At 53.6% G+C, this 18324-nt stretch overlaps 8 protein-coding genes across 8 annotated transcripts; 3 read left to right on the forward strand and 5 right to left on the reverse strand.

Moving 5' to 3' along the window:
• Nucleotides 1–1389: 1389 nt before the first annotated feature.
• Nucleotides 1390–2208, reverse strand: LDX57_001309 (DUF3759 domain-containing protein). Its single transcript, XM_046082950.1, has 3 exons — nucleotides 2159–2208; nucleotides 1883–2011; nucleotides 1390–1776 (listed from the first exon to the last, which is right to left on the reverse strand). Exons 1-3 carry the CDS (start codon nucleotides 2172–2174, stop codon nucleotides 1544–1546), a joined length of 378 nt encoding a protein of 125 aa, XP_045938907.1. The 5' UTR covers nucleotides 2175–2208; the 3' UTR covers nucleotides 1390–1543.
• A 3326-nt stretch (nucleotides 2209–5534) lies between these two features.
• LDX57_001310 (uncharacterized protein) lies at nucleotides 5535–6296 on the forward strand (the record flags this gene model as incomplete). Its single annotated transcript, XM_046082951.1, has 1 exon — nucleotides 5535–6296. The coding sequence occupies one exon, from the start codon at nucleotides 5535–5537 to the stop codon at nucleotides 6294–6296; it is 762 nt and encodes a 253-aa protein (XP_045938908.1).
• Nucleotides 6297–6396: 100 nt separating this feature from the next.
• On the reverse strand, nucleotides 6397–7990 carry LDX57_001311 (uncharacterized protein; the record flags this gene model as incomplete). The annotated part of the gene is made up of 2 exons (XM_046082952.1): nucleotides 6397–7807; nucleotides 7986–7990. 2 exons carry the CDS (start codon nucleotides 7988–7990, stop codon nucleotides 6397–6399), a joined length of 1416 nt encoding a protein of 471 aa, XP_045938909.1.
• A 12-nt stretch (nucleotides 7991–8002) lies between these two features.
• LDX57_001312 (uncharacterized protein) lies at nucleotides 8003–8422 on the reverse strand (the record flags this gene model as incomplete). The annotated part of the gene is made up of 1 exon (XM_046082953.1): nucleotides 8003–8422. The coding sequence occupies one exon, from the start codon at nucleotides 8420–8422 to the stop codon at nucleotides 8003–8005; it is 420 nt and encodes a 139-aa protein (XP_045938910.1).
• A 618-nt stretch (nucleotides 8423–9040) lies between these two features.
• On the reverse strand, nucleotides 9041–10992 carry CNA1 (serine/threonine-protein phosphatase 2B catalytic subunit; the record flags this gene model as incomplete). The annotated part of the gene is made up of 5 exons (XM_046082954.1): nucleotides 9041–9104; nucleotides 9162–10063; nucleotides 10127–10384; nucleotides 10445–10776; nucleotides 10875–10992. The coding sequence occupies 5 exons, from the start codon at nucleotides 10990–10992 to the stop codon at nucleotides 9041–9043; spliced, it is 1674 nt and encodes a 557-aa protein (XP_045938911.1).
• An 854-nt stretch (nucleotides 10993–11846) lies between these two features.
• Nucleotides 11847–12437, forward strand: LDX57_001314 (uncharacterized protein; the record flags this gene model as incomplete). Its single annotated transcript, XM_046082955.1, has 2 exons — nucleotides 11847–11862; nucleotides 11914–12437. The coding sequence occupies 2 exons, from the start codon at nucleotides 11847–11849 to the stop codon at nucleotides 12435–12437; spliced, it is 540 nt and encodes a 179-aa protein (XP_045938912.1).
• A 638-nt stretch (nucleotides 12438–13075) lies between these two features.
• LDX57_001315 (Voldacs domain-containing protein) lies at nucleotides 13076–14048 on the forward strand (the record flags this gene model as incomplete). Its single annotated transcript, XM_046082956.1, has 2 exons — nucleotides 13076–13368; nucleotides 13424–14048. 2 exons carry the CDS (start codon nucleotides 13076–13078, stop codon nucleotides 14046–14048), a joined length of 918 nt encoding a protein of 305 aa, XP_045938913.1.
• A 392-nt stretch (nucleotides 14049–14440) lies between these two features.
• Nucleotides 14441–17002, reverse strand: LDX57_001316 (uncharacterized protein; the record flags this gene model as incomplete). Its single annotated transcript, XM_046082957.1, has 1 exon — nucleotides 14441–17002. One exon carries the CDS (start codon nucleotides 17000–17002, stop codon nucleotides 14441–14443), a length of 2562 nt encoding a protein of 853 aa, XP_045938914.1.
• Nucleotides 17003–18324: the final 1322 nt, after the last annotated feature.

Consider the following 18324-nt stretch of genomic DNA (forward strand, 5'->3'; position numbering starts at 1 on the left):
AGAACAAAAGTGGCGGCCACGAGGGTATAGGTCCAAAAACGAAACCCCCTCCCAATTAATGACTCCGGGCGGTCGGAGGGTCTAAACGAGCGACAGAAGAAGTCTTGCTTTGTTTTAGGGATTCTTTCTCTATGAGTCTGGAACGGGATCGAGTCTAAGCTGTTGCTGCTCCTCTAGTTATAACCGCCGAGCAGCAGACAGCCGGAGAGGGTGGAGTCTGGGAACATCTGGTACCCAAGACGCAGGAAGATAAAAAAAATAAAAATAAAAAAAAAAAGAAGAAGAAGAAGCCAAGAAAAAAGAAAATGAAAAATCAAATAAGAAAGTGGAATTTACACAAAAAAAAAGAACTGAAAAAGAAAATGAAATGAGCTGCCCCTCTCCGGTAAGTGAGAGTGACAGAGCAAAAAGTCAATTAACAGGAGTGCCCAAGTAGGCGAGTCATCATCGATCGAAAAAAAGAACTGAAAAAGAAAATGAAATGAGCTGCCCCTCTCCGGTAAGTGAGAGTGACAGAGCAAAAAGTCAATTAACAGGAGTGCCCAAGTAGGCGAGTCATCATCGATCGGTGTCAGACCCGTCGATCCAGGATGCAATCAATAGGTAGGTAAAAGGTACTTCCCTTCCTGCGGTGCTGCGTACTCACCCAGAGGTACCAGTTACTTAGGCAAGGGCAAGTCGGATCTATCGAGCCAATAGCGCCCCTCCCGGAAGAGTCCTTGATTGGGCCGGACCAGGCACGTGCTGCACGCCCGACGCTCATTTGCACGTTCTCGCTGCCTTGTTGCCTTGACTGGTTGGCATGCCGGACTTTCTCTCTGGTCCGGGACTAGCGGGCTTGGCGGTCGGTCGGTGGCGGGCGCGGGAGAAGCCCATTCTGAGCGGGATTCAAGAGTTTGTCTCCTTCAGGCTCAGCCCTACCTTACCGGCTGTATCTCGGAATCTCCCCAGCTGCATCGGTACCAGATCCGACTCTTCTTGATACAAGATCCCTGTACCTATCAACTCCGTACGTGCAGCAGGGCTGGATTCCCGTCACGGATCATCCTGAATGTCCGTGATTTTGGGACCTCTCACATAACTGAGCACTAGGCGGTGTTTGCCAAGACTCAAGGTATCCTAAGTATCTCAAGTATCTCCCCGGTCGGAGCTGTTTTGAATTTGGCCTGACGAGGCACTTGTCGGTCTACCTAGAGATGGTTCATTACCGACCGAATCGGTAATCAGGATTCGTTATTTCACATCCCTTCTCCTTCCCCATCCCTGTACACCCTGGACTGCCTAAGGCCACATGTGCATGGATGCAGGGGTTCCCGATAATCATCTTCGATTGCCATCCAGTCCACACACTATCTACGGAACACTCCATACAAGGTTCATGCTAAAACCAATATCACGTCACATTTGTGTTTGTGAACTCAATTCCATTTCAATTCACGATTCAATATTCAATATTGGAAAATGTATACAGTCGTCATCACATTGCATATCTCAAGCCCCCATCCCAGCATACCAGCCCAACTCGGTCATTCAATGACATAGTTTACCAGCGGCTGAAGGCTTCGTGGCGCTCGTAGCGCGAAGGGTCGTACTGATCAGCACTCTGGCCCTGCACGTAGTGCTCGTCGTACATCTGGTGAGCATTCTTCTTGGCGTGCTCGTGAGCCTTGATGCGGTCGACCTGGTCCAAGCCCTTGGTCTCGGCGAGCTTGTCGACCTCGGCGCCAACAATGCCGGCGAGGGCCTCCTTGGCGAACGCGTGGCTGACGGGCTTGCCTATCGGGGAGAGGGGAATATGTCAGAGGGACCGGGTTCTTTTGGTTTTGAGTTTGGGTTCGGGGTCGGGGATGGAAGCATATATTTCCCAAGGCAAAGCACATACCTTCCTTGCGCTGGTGGTCCTCCCAGGCCTTCATGCCGGCGAAAGACGCGGCACCGGCGATGAGCTCGTGAGAAAAGTGGCTCTCGTGGCGGCCCTCCTGGACGTCACGGTGAGCGTTCTCGGATTCGCCTGCACGAAACTACTGGTCAGCTATTGAACTTCATTCTATTCTCGACCAGCCTTCGACTTGATACGAGCAGTGAGGCACGCCCAGGGACCGAAAGGTCTCGTGATGAACGGCACGATGGATAGGGAAGGAGAAAGCAAAAAACATACCCCAGCCCCAAGCCATGATGAATGATATGTGAGAGTTTTGGAAAAAGGGGTTATAAAAAGAGGAGTGAAGAGAGAGAGACAGAGAGAGGATGGAGTTGTGAGGAGTGTGAAAGTTGTTGATGATGGAGAAGACTTCGAGAAGAGGGGAGGAGAGGCTCATTATATCCTCAAGTCCCGAGAGGAGGGGTGCTCAACCTCAGGTCCCTCAAGCTATCGCTGCCCCTCCATACGCTTCTCTTGGCCCCACCGTCTACTAATTTGGTGGTCTCCCAGGACCTCCTGGGTAACCAACTGCGGTGCTAGCTTATGCCCACCGACTCTACGAGTGGATCGTCGGAAAAGCAGATCGAGTGGCCATCGTCATTTGGAGACTGCCACGTTACTCAAAGTAGCCCCGGACAGACGGGATACCTTCGCAAGAGTGATCGCCGATTGGGAGGGTTTGGAAACGGAGATGAGTCTCCAGTCACGGAATCACCGATGAGGCAAAGCCTCAGGAGGATTAGCTTTATCGGCCGACCACTCGCTTCGTTTGGTTCGAGTACGCGTTATCACCGCCACGAGACGAGGGGGACAGAGGGGAAGGGGGGGCTTGAAACCGAGGATGCATCAACACATTTGACGGGCAATTAAAGACGTCCGTGGATGCCCATGGCGGTCTCGTCGTAAAGGAAACAGAGTAAAGGTCCCGGGAAATGAGCTCAGATGATCGGTCTGTATGCGCCGTATTGTGTAATAGTTTTCAAGAATCGCCTTAATAATTGGCTCGAAAGGGTGGGCGCTGATCGGACGTACGTGTCCCATAATCCCATAATAATCAAGCTGATCCGCTGGGATCCGCCGATAGACGAATGGGGCCCTCAGCCTTACTCCATTTCGCCCGGTGGATAAACACGGCGCAGCAGTGAGTAGACTAGCCACAATTGTGGTGTGGACGAGCCGACTCAACCGAGCCACTTGGTCGCCAAGCTTCTCTTGTCCAAGGCTTGTCTACCGCCCTATAGCCCTACGGTCACTTCATGCGAATCTCATGCGCATTTGAGGGCGTATGAGAGGTCGGACGCAGGAATCAGCCCTGGATGAGAATCCGTCATGGTAGTCAGGAGAGTCAGAGCGTACTTTGGAACGCTGAGGACGCAGTCAGAGTCACTCTGGTCCTGGAGGGGATCTGTTTCATTTCCTTGGGCCAATGTTTATCCCGATCCTATTTTGGGTCACCAAGTGGAGAGCGACATCGGATTTGTTTGGCTCTGGGCCCCTGAAACCCCCGCCGCGAGGACCGAAGAAAGTCGGAGAAAGTCAACCTACAATAATCATAATCATGTCCAGAAGGTACCTTACTAGTTACTACACCGTAAGTGGTACCTAGTGGCGGTGAGCACCCTTCAGGCAGCCATTTTCCCTTCTCGGGGAGGCGATGTGTGGCTGAAGCTGCGGTGGAGCAGTCCCTAGAGTACTCCGTAGTAGAGTAGTACTCGACTCCTGCCGTCCTCCATCTGTAATCTGCATGCTGTAAGGTCCGAGGGTGGATATCTGAGTCTGACAGATCGAGTAACCCTCTGCATTCCCGTCCCTTCTTTCTACCCACTTGGGTTAGATCGACGGAGTAAAGGAGGCATTTATGACATAGCATTTCTATGTATATCTTTGTGGGGATCAAGGGGGTGCATCGCATTGCCTCGTCACGGATCCATCCTTCCTATGCGACATTGGCCCAAACCTGGAGGCTTCGGGCGCAATATACATCCAACGGGCACCGGGTAGATTCCGGACTCCCTACGTAATATGCGGAGCAGGTAGCTGGTAGATTCAAACAAAGGCATCGTCGAGAGAGAGACGCCCGTGACCCAACCTTCCTGCTCTCTTTAACCCCTTGATGGCGTATGTGCAGCTTTATCTTCTCTCGATGTATCCCTATGTCATTGTACATCTTCATAGGGATGCATTAGCCTGCAGTCCCCTTGTGCAACCTTAACCATCGGAAGCTCGCAGCCGTATCCTGCTTCAACACCGACCTTATGTACGCGGTAATGCGTACAGCGTCATTGAGATGTGTCCAGGACAAATCTCGAGAACGCCCATAGTTCATCCAGTGTGATGGTGGCACATAACGCCATGAAAATGCCATAGTTAATATACCAACCACGCGGTGATGCATTGGTCTCTGAATGTGTTGATACTATTGTTCATGCATCTTGGACCATCATCAACACGACTGGTTGTCCTGATAACTGCCAGAAGCGCTAGAGAATAGGTCTGCTTCAACCGTCAGCTTCCGTACGCATCATAGTCTGGACCAAATATGCGGATGCGATGCTAATACGTTGCTGCGGTATCTATATGTAGCTAAACCTGTTTGTGGTCCAGTTCGAGTATTGACGAATCTATGAACCCCTCCGATGGACTAGTAGAAAATTGGGAATCATGGCCAGCATTGCCATATAACGAAGTTGAGGAGTTGTTCACTCGAGGCAATTGTCTGCTCGGAGACCACAGAGACCTCCATGTAGCAGAGTTGCTCAGGATGTTGGGCAAGATAGCTTGGAGGGTCTGATTGAAGTGCATACAATATATGTCTTCGTGGTGACTCTGGGAAGATAAGCTAGATACATGTCAGTCGGTTAGAAGTGAGATAATGAGCAGATTTGCTTCATTCTTTGTCTGTCATCCTCAATCTTCTGAACTCAACTTTTGTTTCTTCTTGGCTAGTCCATCGTCGTCCTTGGGCGGGATTATGTCTCCATCGTCGTCTGTGTATAAAGTGCCACCATTCTCTCCTAGGTGGCGCTTGATGCTTTGAGGGACATTGCTGAGAATATATTTGTGAAAGTAAGCAAAACGTCTTGGTCGTTGGGCGATATCCTGCTCGAGATGACCCTGTGATCAATCGATAAAGGAGTTTGCTCTTTTGGGAGCTTCTTCCTTTGGTATAGTATTAGAATAAACGTGCTTCTTTTGTCTATTAAATAGCTCAAAGCAAACACGAAATGCTAGTCGTGATGCCGGATCATCTGTCCGCGATTTTAGTGCCCACAAGTTGGAGTGTCTCTCTCCTACCGGTAGCATCTCAATAAAAACGGTAAAGCGATTCCCTTGATTATCTCCATGGCAGGAGCATAGAATCGGGATAGGATGCTATGCAATTCCCCGTATTACATGGAGGCAGCTGGGAGCGATCTAACCCAAATAGGAAGGCATCCGCCTTTGAATTCCGTCATCGTCAAATTTATGAAAATCGTCACTGAACAGCTCCCTCAACGAGAGAGAAGATAGATACTCGGTTGATTTCAAACACTTTCCTTCAATAACCTTCTTTTTCCATCTTACTACTACATACCTACCCCGCTCGATCGATGCTCCTACAACAACATCTACAATGCCCACCAAAACCCCCACGCAATCCGACTTCCCCTCGCACCTCACTATAACCCTCACCCCTCCTCCCCCTCCCTCCTCATCCTCCGCAACGCGACCACCCCCCAACGTCCTAATCCTCCTACATGGCCTCGGTGACTCCGCCCCCGCATTCACCTCCTTCGCGCGCGCCCTCAACCTCCCCGAAACCCTCATCGTGACGCTCCAAGCCCCGAACCGCCTGCCGCTCGACCTACCAGGCTTCCACTGGGGCGATGACATCTCGTTCGACACGAGCACAGGGGGGCTGGACATGGACGCCGGGTTCGCGGGGGCCACGAACGTCCTGGTGACCGAGGTGTTGCGGGACACGCTGCTGGGGAAATGCGGGTACCGGGCGCGCGAGATCCTGGTGTTGGGGTTCGGGCAGGGCGGAATGCTGGGCCTGCTTGGGGCGAGGGAGTTTGCGAAGAGAAACCAGGGGGAGGCGGAGTTGGCGGGGGTGGTTGCGATTGGGGCGCCGTATCCGCTCTCGGGGAGTACGGTGGGCGCGAAGAATCGGACGCCGGTGTTGTTGGTCGCTGGGAGGGAGTCGGCGGCTGTGACGGACGGGGCGGTGCGCAGGACGAAACAGGTGTTTGAGTTTGTGGAGGTGCAGCGGTATGCGCGCAGGGATGATGGCATGCCGAGGAATCGCGACGAGATGATGCCCGTGATGCAGTTCTTTGCGAGACGGTTGAGAAGCTGGCAGGGTGTGCCGGAGGGGAGTGTGGAGATTAATTGATTGATGGGACAGGATCGATCTGGTTATGATGATGATGTGGTATATTGTACAGTTTACACATGGGCATTGATCTAACGCTCATACATCTATGGGAGTTTGGTTATTTCACATCCTCGAGCGCTTTCTTCGCCCGCTCGACGGTTTCTCTGGCATGGGTCTCGGACGCTTGGTCGACGCGTCGTCCACCTTCGTGTACTATGGTGCGGAGCTGCTCCTCTGTCTCTATCAGCGCGGTGCGACCGTCCTCGCGCACTTCGTTCTCCCAGAATTCTCGCGCAGAGTCCCATTTGCGCTGCTGTCGTCGGAGAGAGTAGATCAATCCCACTGCCGCCATGGTGCAGGTTTCGTAAACCGACGTAGACGGGAAGGAGATGTATGTCAGAGCGGAGAGGACCGAGCTCAGCGACGTGGTGGTGATGCTGAAAGCCACGAGTCCCTGGGCCATCGCTTGCAGAGAGGGCACTTTAGTCTCCAGCAGCTGGTTCCGGCTGGTTGGAATCTGCGTTGGCCACGGCACGTCATTCGTGGGAGCAGACTGCGAGTCGACTGCATTGGCAGAAGCTTCATCCTTTGGTCTTTCTGTGTCTGCTTGGGGTGCAGCGATCTGCTTGGGTTCTAACAGGGATTCGTCCAGCAGGCCGGCCTGTTGGAATTTACCCGCGGCCCAGATGACCTCCTTCTCTGCACGACGCAGGTACTTCTTCTCCAGGATCTCAGACGTGATCATGCCGACGTCGTCAACATGCCAGAAGAGCTTCCACCACGCAAGGTCTTTCCACTGCTTGCTGGCAAATCCCTCTTCCAGCGAACTCCGTAGCTCGGAGTGGGCTTTCTCCGCCCACTCGGTCACCGACCGATCCATTGTCCCTCGCACCAGGTCAGAGACCGACCCTTCTTGCTGCTCCTGGGCCCGTTTCGCTTGTTCTGCATCCACGCCCGTCTCTGCGGCATCGACAAGCGATGTGATCAGCGACCTCAACGAGGGGTCGAGAATATCTTTATCGGCGCGCAATGACGCCAGCCAGTCTACGACCGGCTGAACTCCGCTACCGTTCCAGCCGCGCTCATAAAGCGAGGCGTTCTGTACGGACTCGCGGAGCTTGGCCAGGGCTTCATCTGCCAGGTCGATGTCCACAAAGGCGATGCGGTCATTGTGCTTTTCGGGATCGCTGGCTGCCAGCTCGATGGCGCCGTAAACCGACTCGGTCTCCTTTTTCAGGTCTGATCGAGCGACCAGATTACTGTACGCAAGTAGGCCGTCCACGCCGCGGCCACACACGATGGCCCGGTGCACCGGATATCGCACCACGTTATGGCGACCGGAATGCGAGGTCTGGATGGTAACCGTGGGCACCAAGAACGTTTCCGCCGTGAAATGGGCCCCGGGCATTTCTGTGTCCGCGCCGAGGCTCGAGACCAGGATTTCCAGGTTGCCTTTCTTGAGAATCGAGGAGGGGACCGATATGGTGGGGAGGAGGTTATTCGGGATCGACTCTGATACGTCGCCATATCTGTCACTCGTCAGCACCATGCCGTGCATGTTGTAAGATGAATGAATAGAGGTACATACCGAATCAGTAGTCCTCGCGATGTATCTGCTTCGTAGGCATCAAGCGCATCCTCCCAGGTCTCTCGAGGAGTCAGCGGATCGGCCAGTAACAGGCGAACGAGCCGGCGCGCAGAGTTGACATCATCCAGGCCCAGCACTAGAAGAACGAATGAGCTCCATCCTCCAGGCAAGTAATCGATTGCAGGAGCGAAAGAGAAAGAGACCCACCAGCTACTCGAATAAGAGGCACCTCCGACTCTAACCCCCGCAACGCAAGTTGCAATCGACTCAGGTTGACCTGTTCCGTCGCAACATTTTGCACCTGGCCCAGAGCCTCGTACAGCTCCCTCAACCGCGGTGGCACCTGTCTGCCGGAATGGATCACCGAGGAAGTGGTGGATGGGCGAGGTGACGCTGCCCACGATGAGGACTGGCGATTTCCGTCGGAGATGTTGGCGGACCGACGCGTAGAGAGCGCTCGTCGAAAGGTTGCGCAGGACGGGCAGGGGAGGTCCGATGCGCTATTCTGGACACGCCGTAGGCTCCTTTGTAAGGAGCCGCGCAATTTGGGAGGCATTGGCGACAGGTTGTGAGAGGGAGGTGGTGGGAGACAGATGAAGGAGTTTAGGCGATTTGATCATTGCAGGGCGGAGAAGTCGGCGACGGGTCTTGGCGTTGGTTACTGCGGAATTGCGCGTGGAGCCGGAGGTATTTCCCAACTATACTCGGTGCCATACGGAGTAGAATAGAGCTCGTTCGATAGGGTATGGGTATGTATAACTAGATAGATAGATAACAATTCATAGCTACGGGCAATCGTGCATGTCATATATTGGCATAGGATTTCGTCTGGTAAAGAAACTTTCAATATATCAAGATATTTCATGGTGTATCGATTCGTCATCTCATGTAGTCCAGGCGTCACAGACGCCTTTTGTGCGGCAAATACAGCGATAGCCTCCCTGGTTCCTATCCTCAATACTCAATACAGTGTTACCCCTTCCCGATTCACCACAATGCGTGGCCGCAGAGGGGATTGGTCAATATGGCTGCTGGGTTTCGGCTCTCTGTACAGCTGTAGAGTAAGATCGCATTCCAAAATTCGGAGGTGAAGATACGTCGAGAAGCTAAAATTCGAACGCTAGAAAGATGCAAACTTGAGGCGGAGTTCTTCGGTGCCACTATCTTTATTAATTTATGCTTCTCGGCCCTCCTTGGCAGCATCACGATGCCGACGGCTTCTACCAGAACCAGCCGACCTGTCATCCGTTAGCATTCATTCTTCCTTTCCTTGAATCGGTCTTACGGATACTCACATGCTGATCCGCCTAGCCACGGTGGCGAGTCCGGCGTCGTTGTCGGCCTCGCGCTGAGCACGCTCAAACGCAGCATTCCTCTCCTCCTCACTGCGCTTGTACACCTCCTCGGAGCTCGGAGGCAAGCGTTCGTTCTGCAAGTCGACCTTACGGGCGTCCTCGAAGTTGGTGATGGCTTGTTTGATACCCTCGGCTCCAAGCATCAGAGTACCCGCCGGAAGACGACCTCCAGCCGCGGTCTTGAGTTCTGTGACTCGCTCTGATTCTTCTCGCAACACCTGGAAGACACGAGATATGCGACCGATGGCAAGAATCTTGTTCTTGATGGCCCGACGCTTGAACTCGCTGCTCTCCGTGTCCATGGGAAGAGGAGGCGAAGAGGGACCGGTGGCAGATGTAGGCGTGTCGTCTTCGAGTTCCTCTTTGGAGCAGGTGTTGAGGATGGCCATGAGCATGTCGGTGATCTTCTCTCCGACGAAGGGAAGCGACCAGGTGAACACGTCCATGAAGTTCGGCAGCCAGTACGGGTGGGGAGTACAGTTGAATTGACGAATGTTCATCACGTTGTTCTCGTATTTCAGGACGGCGGCCTTGTTGTTGTACACATCCAGGTAGTTCGGAGCGCTGAAAATCGTCATCACACTGGGGAAGCCGGTCGTTCTCGTCTTTCGGTACATGCGGTACCCGGCATCTTGCGCCTCGTGGGCTCGGATGATGGAAAGCAGATTGTTCTTTTCCAGGAATGCGCAAGCGGCGGGGTAGGAGAAGAAGTAGGAGCAGCCCCGGACACTGTTATGGACGAAGTAATCACCGGTTTTCTCTTGTCCGAATTCTTCGAGAGGGTCAGCCCAAAGGATGTCGCACATCAGTCCGTGAGTCGGGGGTTCTCTGAAGCGGTCGATCTGGCATACAAGTTAGTCAACGATCAGGAAGGGGAATACAACACAGGTTTTGAGTCCACCAACCGCCTTGATATCTTCCAGGGTGTGTAGCTCGGGACTCAACCCTCCGTGAATACAGAGGAATTGCTTGTTCATGACCGCGGCCAGCGGCAGGGAGCAAAACGAATCGATGCAGGCTTCGTAGATACGGTCGCTATATTTATGTTTGCACTCCAGTTTGAAGGTGAAGTAGTCGGTCAAATGTCTGCACTCGTGGTTGCCCCGCAGCAACCACAGGCTGTTCGGGTACCAGATCTTCAAAGCCCAAAGATAAAGCACACACTGCACGGGGTCAGATCGATGCTATCCGCCACCCAACTTCCACGAACCGACAAAACTCACCTCGATACTGAAATAGCCTCGGTCCACGTAATCGCCTAAAAAGAGATACCGCGTCTCGGACGGGTCGCCGCCAACCTCGAAGAGTTTCATCAAATCATAGTATTGGCCGTGAACATCGCCACACACGGTGATGGGCGCATCCATCTCCAGAAGGTTGGGCTCCGATCGCAGGATCTGCGATCCCGCCTGTATAATCCATAGCGCCTGATCCTCCGTGAGACGGCCTTCTCGATAAAAGTGCTGTTTAAGAAACTGAAGATTCGGCTTGGAGGGGTCTTCGGGGGACCAGAACTGTTCGTCCGACGGGGTGGTCAACGCCGGCGCTTGCACCTCTAGAAGATCACAGATGCGTTAGAAAACTCGATGAAGAAAACAAACGACGAAAGAAATTAGAAAAAAAAAAGAGCCAAGGCCCGACTCTACCCCGTACCTTTTACTACTCGCTCCATGGTGGACACCTGAGTGCCATCTTCCATGGTATGTAACGAGAAGTCGATCTCCGGGACCGGCCTCTTCTCCGTCACCGCACGCGCGATTGTCCGATCCATCTTGAGCGGAGTTGAGGGGGGTGAAGGCTCAGGTCTTGGATCTGCAAGAAAATCGCAAGAACACGGGGCCCCTGTGTGGATGGGAACAAGCGCGAGAGAGGGAGAGAAAGGGGGGAGGGGGGGAATAAGGAGGGCGAATGGGTGAGCGAGCGAGAGAGAGGGACTTGACTTGCGCGGAGACCAACTGCTACTAGCTTGTGGTGGTGGGGTTAAGCGCGGCGGGAATTCACACACGAGAGACGGGCGAACCGAAGAAGTGAGACAGACGTCAGAGTCAAGAAGGTTGGATTGGAAAGAAGATCGAGGAAGGAGGCGATGGTGGATTTTCCTGATTCGGAGATCAGGCTCCCTGGTCCGGTCTTCCAGGGAAATAAGTTGACGTTTAATTTAAAATTTCCCCCTTTAGGAGGCTCTTTCAAGTGGAGTGACCGAAAGAGAAAAGGCCGAAAAAATAAGATCGGGGCGTGGGTCGCGTGCAAAGATGACTACGAAATAAGCAGTAAAGTAGTAAAAGTACCCAGTGGACAGAAGACCTAGATAGTATAGATAGTAGATACTAGATAGGCAGCGGTTGTGCTGGACGAGAGAATCGGGGAGAGCGAAATTCGGAGATGACGAACGATGAACAGAAGATACCTAATAATACTAATTAATTAATCAGTTCTACTTCAATACACCCGCAGTGCATCCACGGGTCGCCCGCACTTCTCCCGTACTTCTTACTCTCCATCCACTGATCGCTATCTGATTACTGACGACTCCCACCTACGCCTACCGCCAGGCAACTTCTTTTCTCCTCTGTCTTTCTCTTAAACAGGCATCACCTTTTGTCCTCCTCTCCGCTACTCTTCACCATGTACGAATCATATCGTCAGTCTACCGTGACCCCCTCTCCCATTACGCCATCCTAACTCTCCGTAGGCCCTCATCCTCTACTAGCGCAGGTCCCCTTGACCGTCTCGCCCTTCATCAACCTCCCCACCACCGTCACTCTCCCTTATACCTACAAATCTGTCCCCTCTACCCTCCCTCCGTCAGTACTAGTCGATCCCGCCAATCCGGACGCAAAAGCCCGCTACGTGGTCTCTGCTAGCGGCGAGCACGCCGCATCTCCGGACGAGATCCTCGCCTCCTGCAAGTCCCTCGAGCAACATCTCAACAAGACCCGCAATGATGCGGACAAAGCCATCCAGGACTGGGAGGAGTCAATCTCCCAGCGTGAATTGGCCGAGAAGAGACGGGTTGCTCCGGGCTGGTTAGACCGAGACGAGAAGCTACTTCAGCCAAATAAAATGTCGACCCCCCCGTCGCAGAATCAACCGGAGCAACAGAGCCTGTTGGACAGCGTGTCAGCCGATTCCGCAGCCTCGGGGCTACCCTCCATAGTTCCACGAGACGAGGGAGCGGAGTTGGATCGGGCTTTTGGAGGGTTGGATGTAAAATGAGTTATTCTGGGCGCGCATAATACCACAAAGAATTCATACTCTCCTTTCGTCTTCGCGCTGAGGAGGAATCAGCTTGCTCTTCTTGCAATGGAAGGTGATTGGACGTCACACGGCCTATTTCGACCTTCTCGCCAGGCTTAGCAACTATGCAGCATCTGAACGATCCTGCGAGGGATCTGTCAAGTGCAAATTCCTGCAGCTTCATGCGCTAGAATGGCTCCATCCCGTGACACTTCCTAAGGCCTGGCTAGGTCTCGTGGTAGGCAGTACTGGGTGAGTTCCGTGTTGTATGTACGGCCTCGCAATGTCGAGCCGATCTGAACACACCTGCGCACTGTGACGACCGTCGACACCAAATCCAAATAGCAGAAACGAGGCGGTACAGCTATCATTTAGCCTAATTATATACCAATTAATGATACTTAAGAATGCCGGAATATAATGCATGTAGTAATCCCCAAACTACTTCATTGAACCTCAAGCGTTTTGCGTCCAGACCGAGCGGAACCCCCGCAATTAAGGTAGAGCAGTCAGTCACTGTCAGTAGCTTCCGCCAAAGCTCCTCCCGCAAAAATTATCACCTTTCCACCTCAACCACCACGAACCCATCTTTCAGCCAACTCGACTTATCCGCAAATATGGAACCTCTGCGCACTGCGCCCGAAACCTCCTCCTTTGTTCCCCTCGCCGAACATCAGTCCCGCACCCCTTCCTCCTTCCACTCCGGTCCCGCCGTCCTCCACTACCACAGCAAGCAATGCAAGCTGGTCGTTCTTGAGAATGATCTGGTCGCGTCCCCTGCTCTGAGCGCGATCCGAGGTCCATCGGCCGAAGTGGACGGCTCCAGCGACAGTGCTCCCAATGGCGCGAACGGTGAGAGTGAGGGAAAAGAAATCGTCGTGGACGGTGTAGACGTGTGGGTGACGTCGGAGTAAGTCTTCCCTTCGAAAACATCTGCGAGATGAGACAACCTTACCTCTATCTAGTAAATTTCTGCTGTACAACACTTCCCTCTCTGCCGGTGTCTCTATTCCTTACCCTTCGATCTCCCTGCATGCGATCCAAAGACTGCGCCTCCCCAGCTCCCCGGACACCGAAGTCCAGGGTCTCTACATGCAGATCGCGACCCCGGGACCTGCGACCCAGGAAGATGACGAGGAAGAGAGCATGGTTATGACCCTTGTGCCGCCGACGGACGCAGACTCGGCCACCGAACCCCAAAGCGACGACAAGCCCGAGGAAACGCCTACGCAGGCTCTGTATGCTGCAGTATCTGCCTGCGCGAACCTGCATCCGGATCCTATGGAGGAAGATGAGGAGGAGGAAGGTGATGACTCGCTCTTCCAGTCCGGGCTTGTCTCTATGGGCAGCGGAAACGGAGGTTTGCCGCCCCCGATGGATGGCAGTTCTGGATGGATTACCGCCGATAACATGCACGAGTACTTCGACGAAGATGGAAACTGGATCGCCGGCGGCGAGGAGCCGACATTGCCTCTGGGCCCCGGAGCAGGTACGATCAGAACCAGAGACGAGGAGAATGATGGCCAGGAAGGAGACAATCACGGCGAAGGCCAAGGCGATGATGAAACCAAATGGAGGCGAACCGATTAATCTTCGGACACGAGCGACGAAGTTGACCCGGTACTACGAAACAATTTTGCGATGTGATAATACAGTAATGATAGACTCAAAAAGAATGGATTGGGACGCAAGTGTTTTGTTCAAACATGTTGGCTCCTATCATCTTGAAGATGGGCCAAGTTTTCATTCAATGCTAACTACGCCTGCCTATCTGAACTCCGGATATCAAAACAACTATTCGCCTGCGCAACAAAAAAAGGACAGAATGAGAAAGAACGATTCTCGTCAAAGGGGAGAGACGAATGAACGCAGAAATGAACTTAAGGGAGCCTGTATCTGAACGAACCGAGATCCCCTTTCATGACATTAAAAATTGATCAGTATTCTAAAGAAACTCGCATCGGCTACCTGAGCCAGCATTATTATCCCTCTTTTAGGAAGCCATCTCCATCATACAGACTGCCCGGAGTCGCAGCGCCAATCCCCAACCCCACCGTCTTCTTTACCGGGGTCGTGAATGCCGGCCTTGACGTCTGTCTTCCCCTGGAAGGGTCTCGTTTGGGCGTTGGCAATACATCTCCTTGTAGCTCTGCAGGTTCGTTGACGAAGGAGACTGTGGGCTTTTGTGCTGATTGCTGTTGCTCTAGGGTTCGATCCTCCCAGATAGGAACAATCCGCCCGCCGTGTGGCCAGGGCGTTTGGTTGATGCTAGGAGGCAATTGCTGCTGTGGTGTCATCGACGACCGGCTATTCCGTCGATCCGTCTTCGAATTCGTTGTTCGACCTGCCGTGGATGATGGCGATTCTACAGCACAACTCTTTGCGCGCTGCAACGACTCGGTCGGTTTGGTTGACTCCCGCATACTCTGTGTACGAGGCACCCGTTCTGTCGGACTGGGAGGATTCTCCTCCAAGGGCATGGCGCGAAAACTATTGCGAGCTGACCTCACAGGCTGGCTGCGAGGGCCCTTAACCCCTGACCGACGAGGACTACCGGGGCTGGGTGAATTCTCATAGACTGTAGGCGATGCGTTATAATCTGGCACTATCCAGACTGGCGTGTGTTTGTCAGGTGAAGGGGTACGTGACATTTCGGTGGCAGTATGCAAAGAAGTCACGAGCTCAGGAAGCGTCTTGCCGTTGTTCGAGGTGCTTATTATGCTGTCCGCGGAGTCATGGCGAGTGTGCTTCCTTTTCTTGGTCGGACTTTTGTACGAGGAGACGGGTCGGCTTTCGGGCGCTTCTATCGTCTTGGGTCGGTCCTCTGCGAATCCATGGTAACTGTTCCGGTTCATCGACAGGGAGGAAACGCTAGAATTCAACAACGACATATTAGGGGTTGAGAGGTCCGAAACTTCTGATCGGCGTCCATCGCCATCGTCTGGTTCTTCGGCCTCTTCTTCCACCATGGGCGAGAATGTAGGTGCCCCAAAGGTGATGGGAGGATTAATTGATATGCGCACACAGTTCTGTCGCCGATGGCCTTTCCGTGGCCCGCTGCCCCCTTTCATTGCCGATGGCAAAGGGGGTCTAGGGTGGGTGATCGAGGTCTGCAAATGAGTTTCTTGGATGGAGAAACTGTTCGGTCGACGACCTGGTGCATTTGCATTGCCGATGTACCCGCTCACACTGTGGGCGCTGGCGATGAATGGATCCTGTTCTCGCTGAGGGCTGCTGTAAACAGAATGCCGTTGCATCTGGCTGAAATGGGGAAGCAAGGCCGAGTTTCGAGTCGTCGTGTTCAGGGGAGGAATGAGGTCCAGGTCCGCATACATGGATTCTCTTCTGGATTGATTGGTGGCGGTGGACAGTGACTCGCTCCTTCGCGGTGCTGGGCCCATTCTGTCCGATGAGTGGCTTGGGCTCCGTGCAGTCAGACTACGGCGAGGAGAGTGCCGATCAGGTTCTACTCTCTGGACTTCTCGCGCCGGGGAACTGGGAGGGAAAATGAAGGGCGCCGGCACGATAGAGCTGGACGTAAGGAAGCTTCGTCGGTCATATTCCATGCGTCCGACGTCGTTGGCGCTATACGGCGCGAACGTGGGACAGGGTGGCAGAGCAGGTGAGACGAAATCACCATCGATCGCCCCAGAGGCTCTGCGGCTGTCGTCCAGGATCGAGCTGTCGGCCGTTTCGAGACTTAGCGAGGAGAGACCGATCGAGTCATTCTTCGAGAGACGGAATCGATTCGGTGGATAAGCACTGGGAGGCGGAGGGACTGGATGTTCTGGCATAAGCCCAGCCGACTGAGCGGTTATACTACCTCCTCGTGGCCGCCCTTGCTCAAATCCTTGCAGATTGTCTTCCATTACCGGAAAGAGGCTGCCCGAGCGTTCTCTCTGATGCGCTCCGATCCATTGACCGGACATGTGGCGTATGTTCGAATCCACGCTAGAGGGGTTCTCGTCGTCTCGTTCCGGTGTATGTCGAGGTGTCCTTTCTGTCGGCAATTCGAAGGCTCCCTCGACCGCAGAGATCGGCCTGTCGTCATTCTGTGAGCTGTTGGCATGCGGAAGGGACGGATCCTTCTCCAGCGTCTCCTTCAGTGGTGCTAGAGAGCTCAGCCTTCGGGGTCGTACAAAACTCCTTGATCGTCGAACAGACTGGGAGCACGGCAGGGACTGCGAGAGAGATTGCCGCAGTCCGCGCGCCTTCTCCATAAAGTTAGACGAAGCTTCAGAGTCGGCCGTTGACTGGACCAAACTTTCTCTCGACGCCAATAGACCCCATTCATTGGGCCTTCCGTATGGCAATTGACCATATTGTCTGAGTGCGGAGCCTTCTTCGCGCGACAACTCCGTCAAAGTCTCGGTAGGGAAGGTTTGCAGGCCATGGACGTATGGGCCGTGTCGGGAGTTGGCCACGGCGAGCGACATGCGTTCCTGGCGAATCCTCACCCATACGATGGTACCGACGACTGTCGTCACGATGAAAACGACACCGCAGGAGACCGCAATGGCGACAACGGTGGTTAATGCCGGCATTGTGAAACCTTGAAACCCTTTATACCTCCCTGTTTATGGTTCCAGAAGACCAACGGGGTTCAATGCGACGCTGGCGGATGAGCCCATTAACAGGGGATGGCTTCTGCTCCTGCACTCCTTGCTGCGAATTATTGTTGTCGAAGTGGTCCCGTTTTTGATGGCTGATGCTGTATCCCTCGATGTCGAAGATGTCCCCTGCTTCTGTCTAGGGAAGTCCAGAAGTTGATGCCGGGGAAGGGTGACAGACCTCCTAGCAGCACAAGGAAGCAAGCCCACGAGATAGGAGGCGGAGGCGAAAGACAAAGAGCATAACGGGGTGGCTGGCTACGACGGAGGCAGGGCGAAAGCCTTTTGTTATGGGCGCCGAAATCCACTGTGAGTAGTGGAATGTGGACGCATTGCAGTCGGGGGCGCGAGGAATGTTGCCGACGGCTTGGTCCCCTCCCCCTAGAGAATATGGTTGGGACATGGGGGTCTTTATTTTGAATCGGAACGACAGAAAGAAACACTCGAACAGTGTGTTTGGGGCCGTCGTGCGATCAATTGGGACTATGTGCATTTGTTGACTTGCCCGGCCGGGAGCAAGACGGCTCTGGCTCGGGGGTATGGTTAGGGTTGATGAGCATTTTCACCAGTATGGAACGGTCAATCTAGTGAGACAAGGCTAGGATTGAATCATGTCAATCAGTCTCTGGTATGCTTTCCTTCGATAACCGTCTCCATATGAGGGAAGGTGGTTGATTGATGGAACGGCTTTGCAAACTGTGTCTGTCCACCAGACTATACTCACCTTGGTCTAAAGGTCTACCAATGTCGCCTCGAGACCAACAGCTACATAGTACATGTCAGGGTTTCCCCCAACCCATTTGGGCTGCCGTCTCTGCAAAGTGCATAGATCCCCTCAGGCCTGTACTTCATTTTAACGGCACGCAGGGATGCCTGACTCCTCCGGCACCCACGTCAGGCCACCTGCAAGTCACGGGACTCTCCGATCACGGGCGCCGGAAGAACTCACCTTCCGAATACAGGGTGTTCCCCTCTTTCCCGAAAAAGTAAATCGTTTTCAACTTTCAAGCAAGTCGTGGCGGAGAAAATGATAACGATTCAGTAGGGACATTTGGAGACAGACTACTCCGGACGGAGTCAACAAAGTCGAAGTTCACCCCGAGTGGGGAAGAGCGGTCCACCGCGGGTGCTAACTTTACATCATGGAGCCCGCGACTCCACGACTCCATCGTCCCGCATTTTGAATCCTGGGGGCCGCATAGCGTCATAGTCCATCGCGGTCGAGTCGCTGTCAACATGCGAAGTTGAACCTTGTT

This window comes from Aspergillus melleus (assembly GCF_016097325.1).
Source record: "Aspergillus melleus strain CBS 546.65 chromosome Unknown contig1, whole genome shotgun sequence".
Lineage (NCBI taxonomy): Eukaryota > Fungi > Ascomycota > Eurotiomycetes > Eurotiales > Aspergillaceae > Aspergillus > Aspergillus melleus.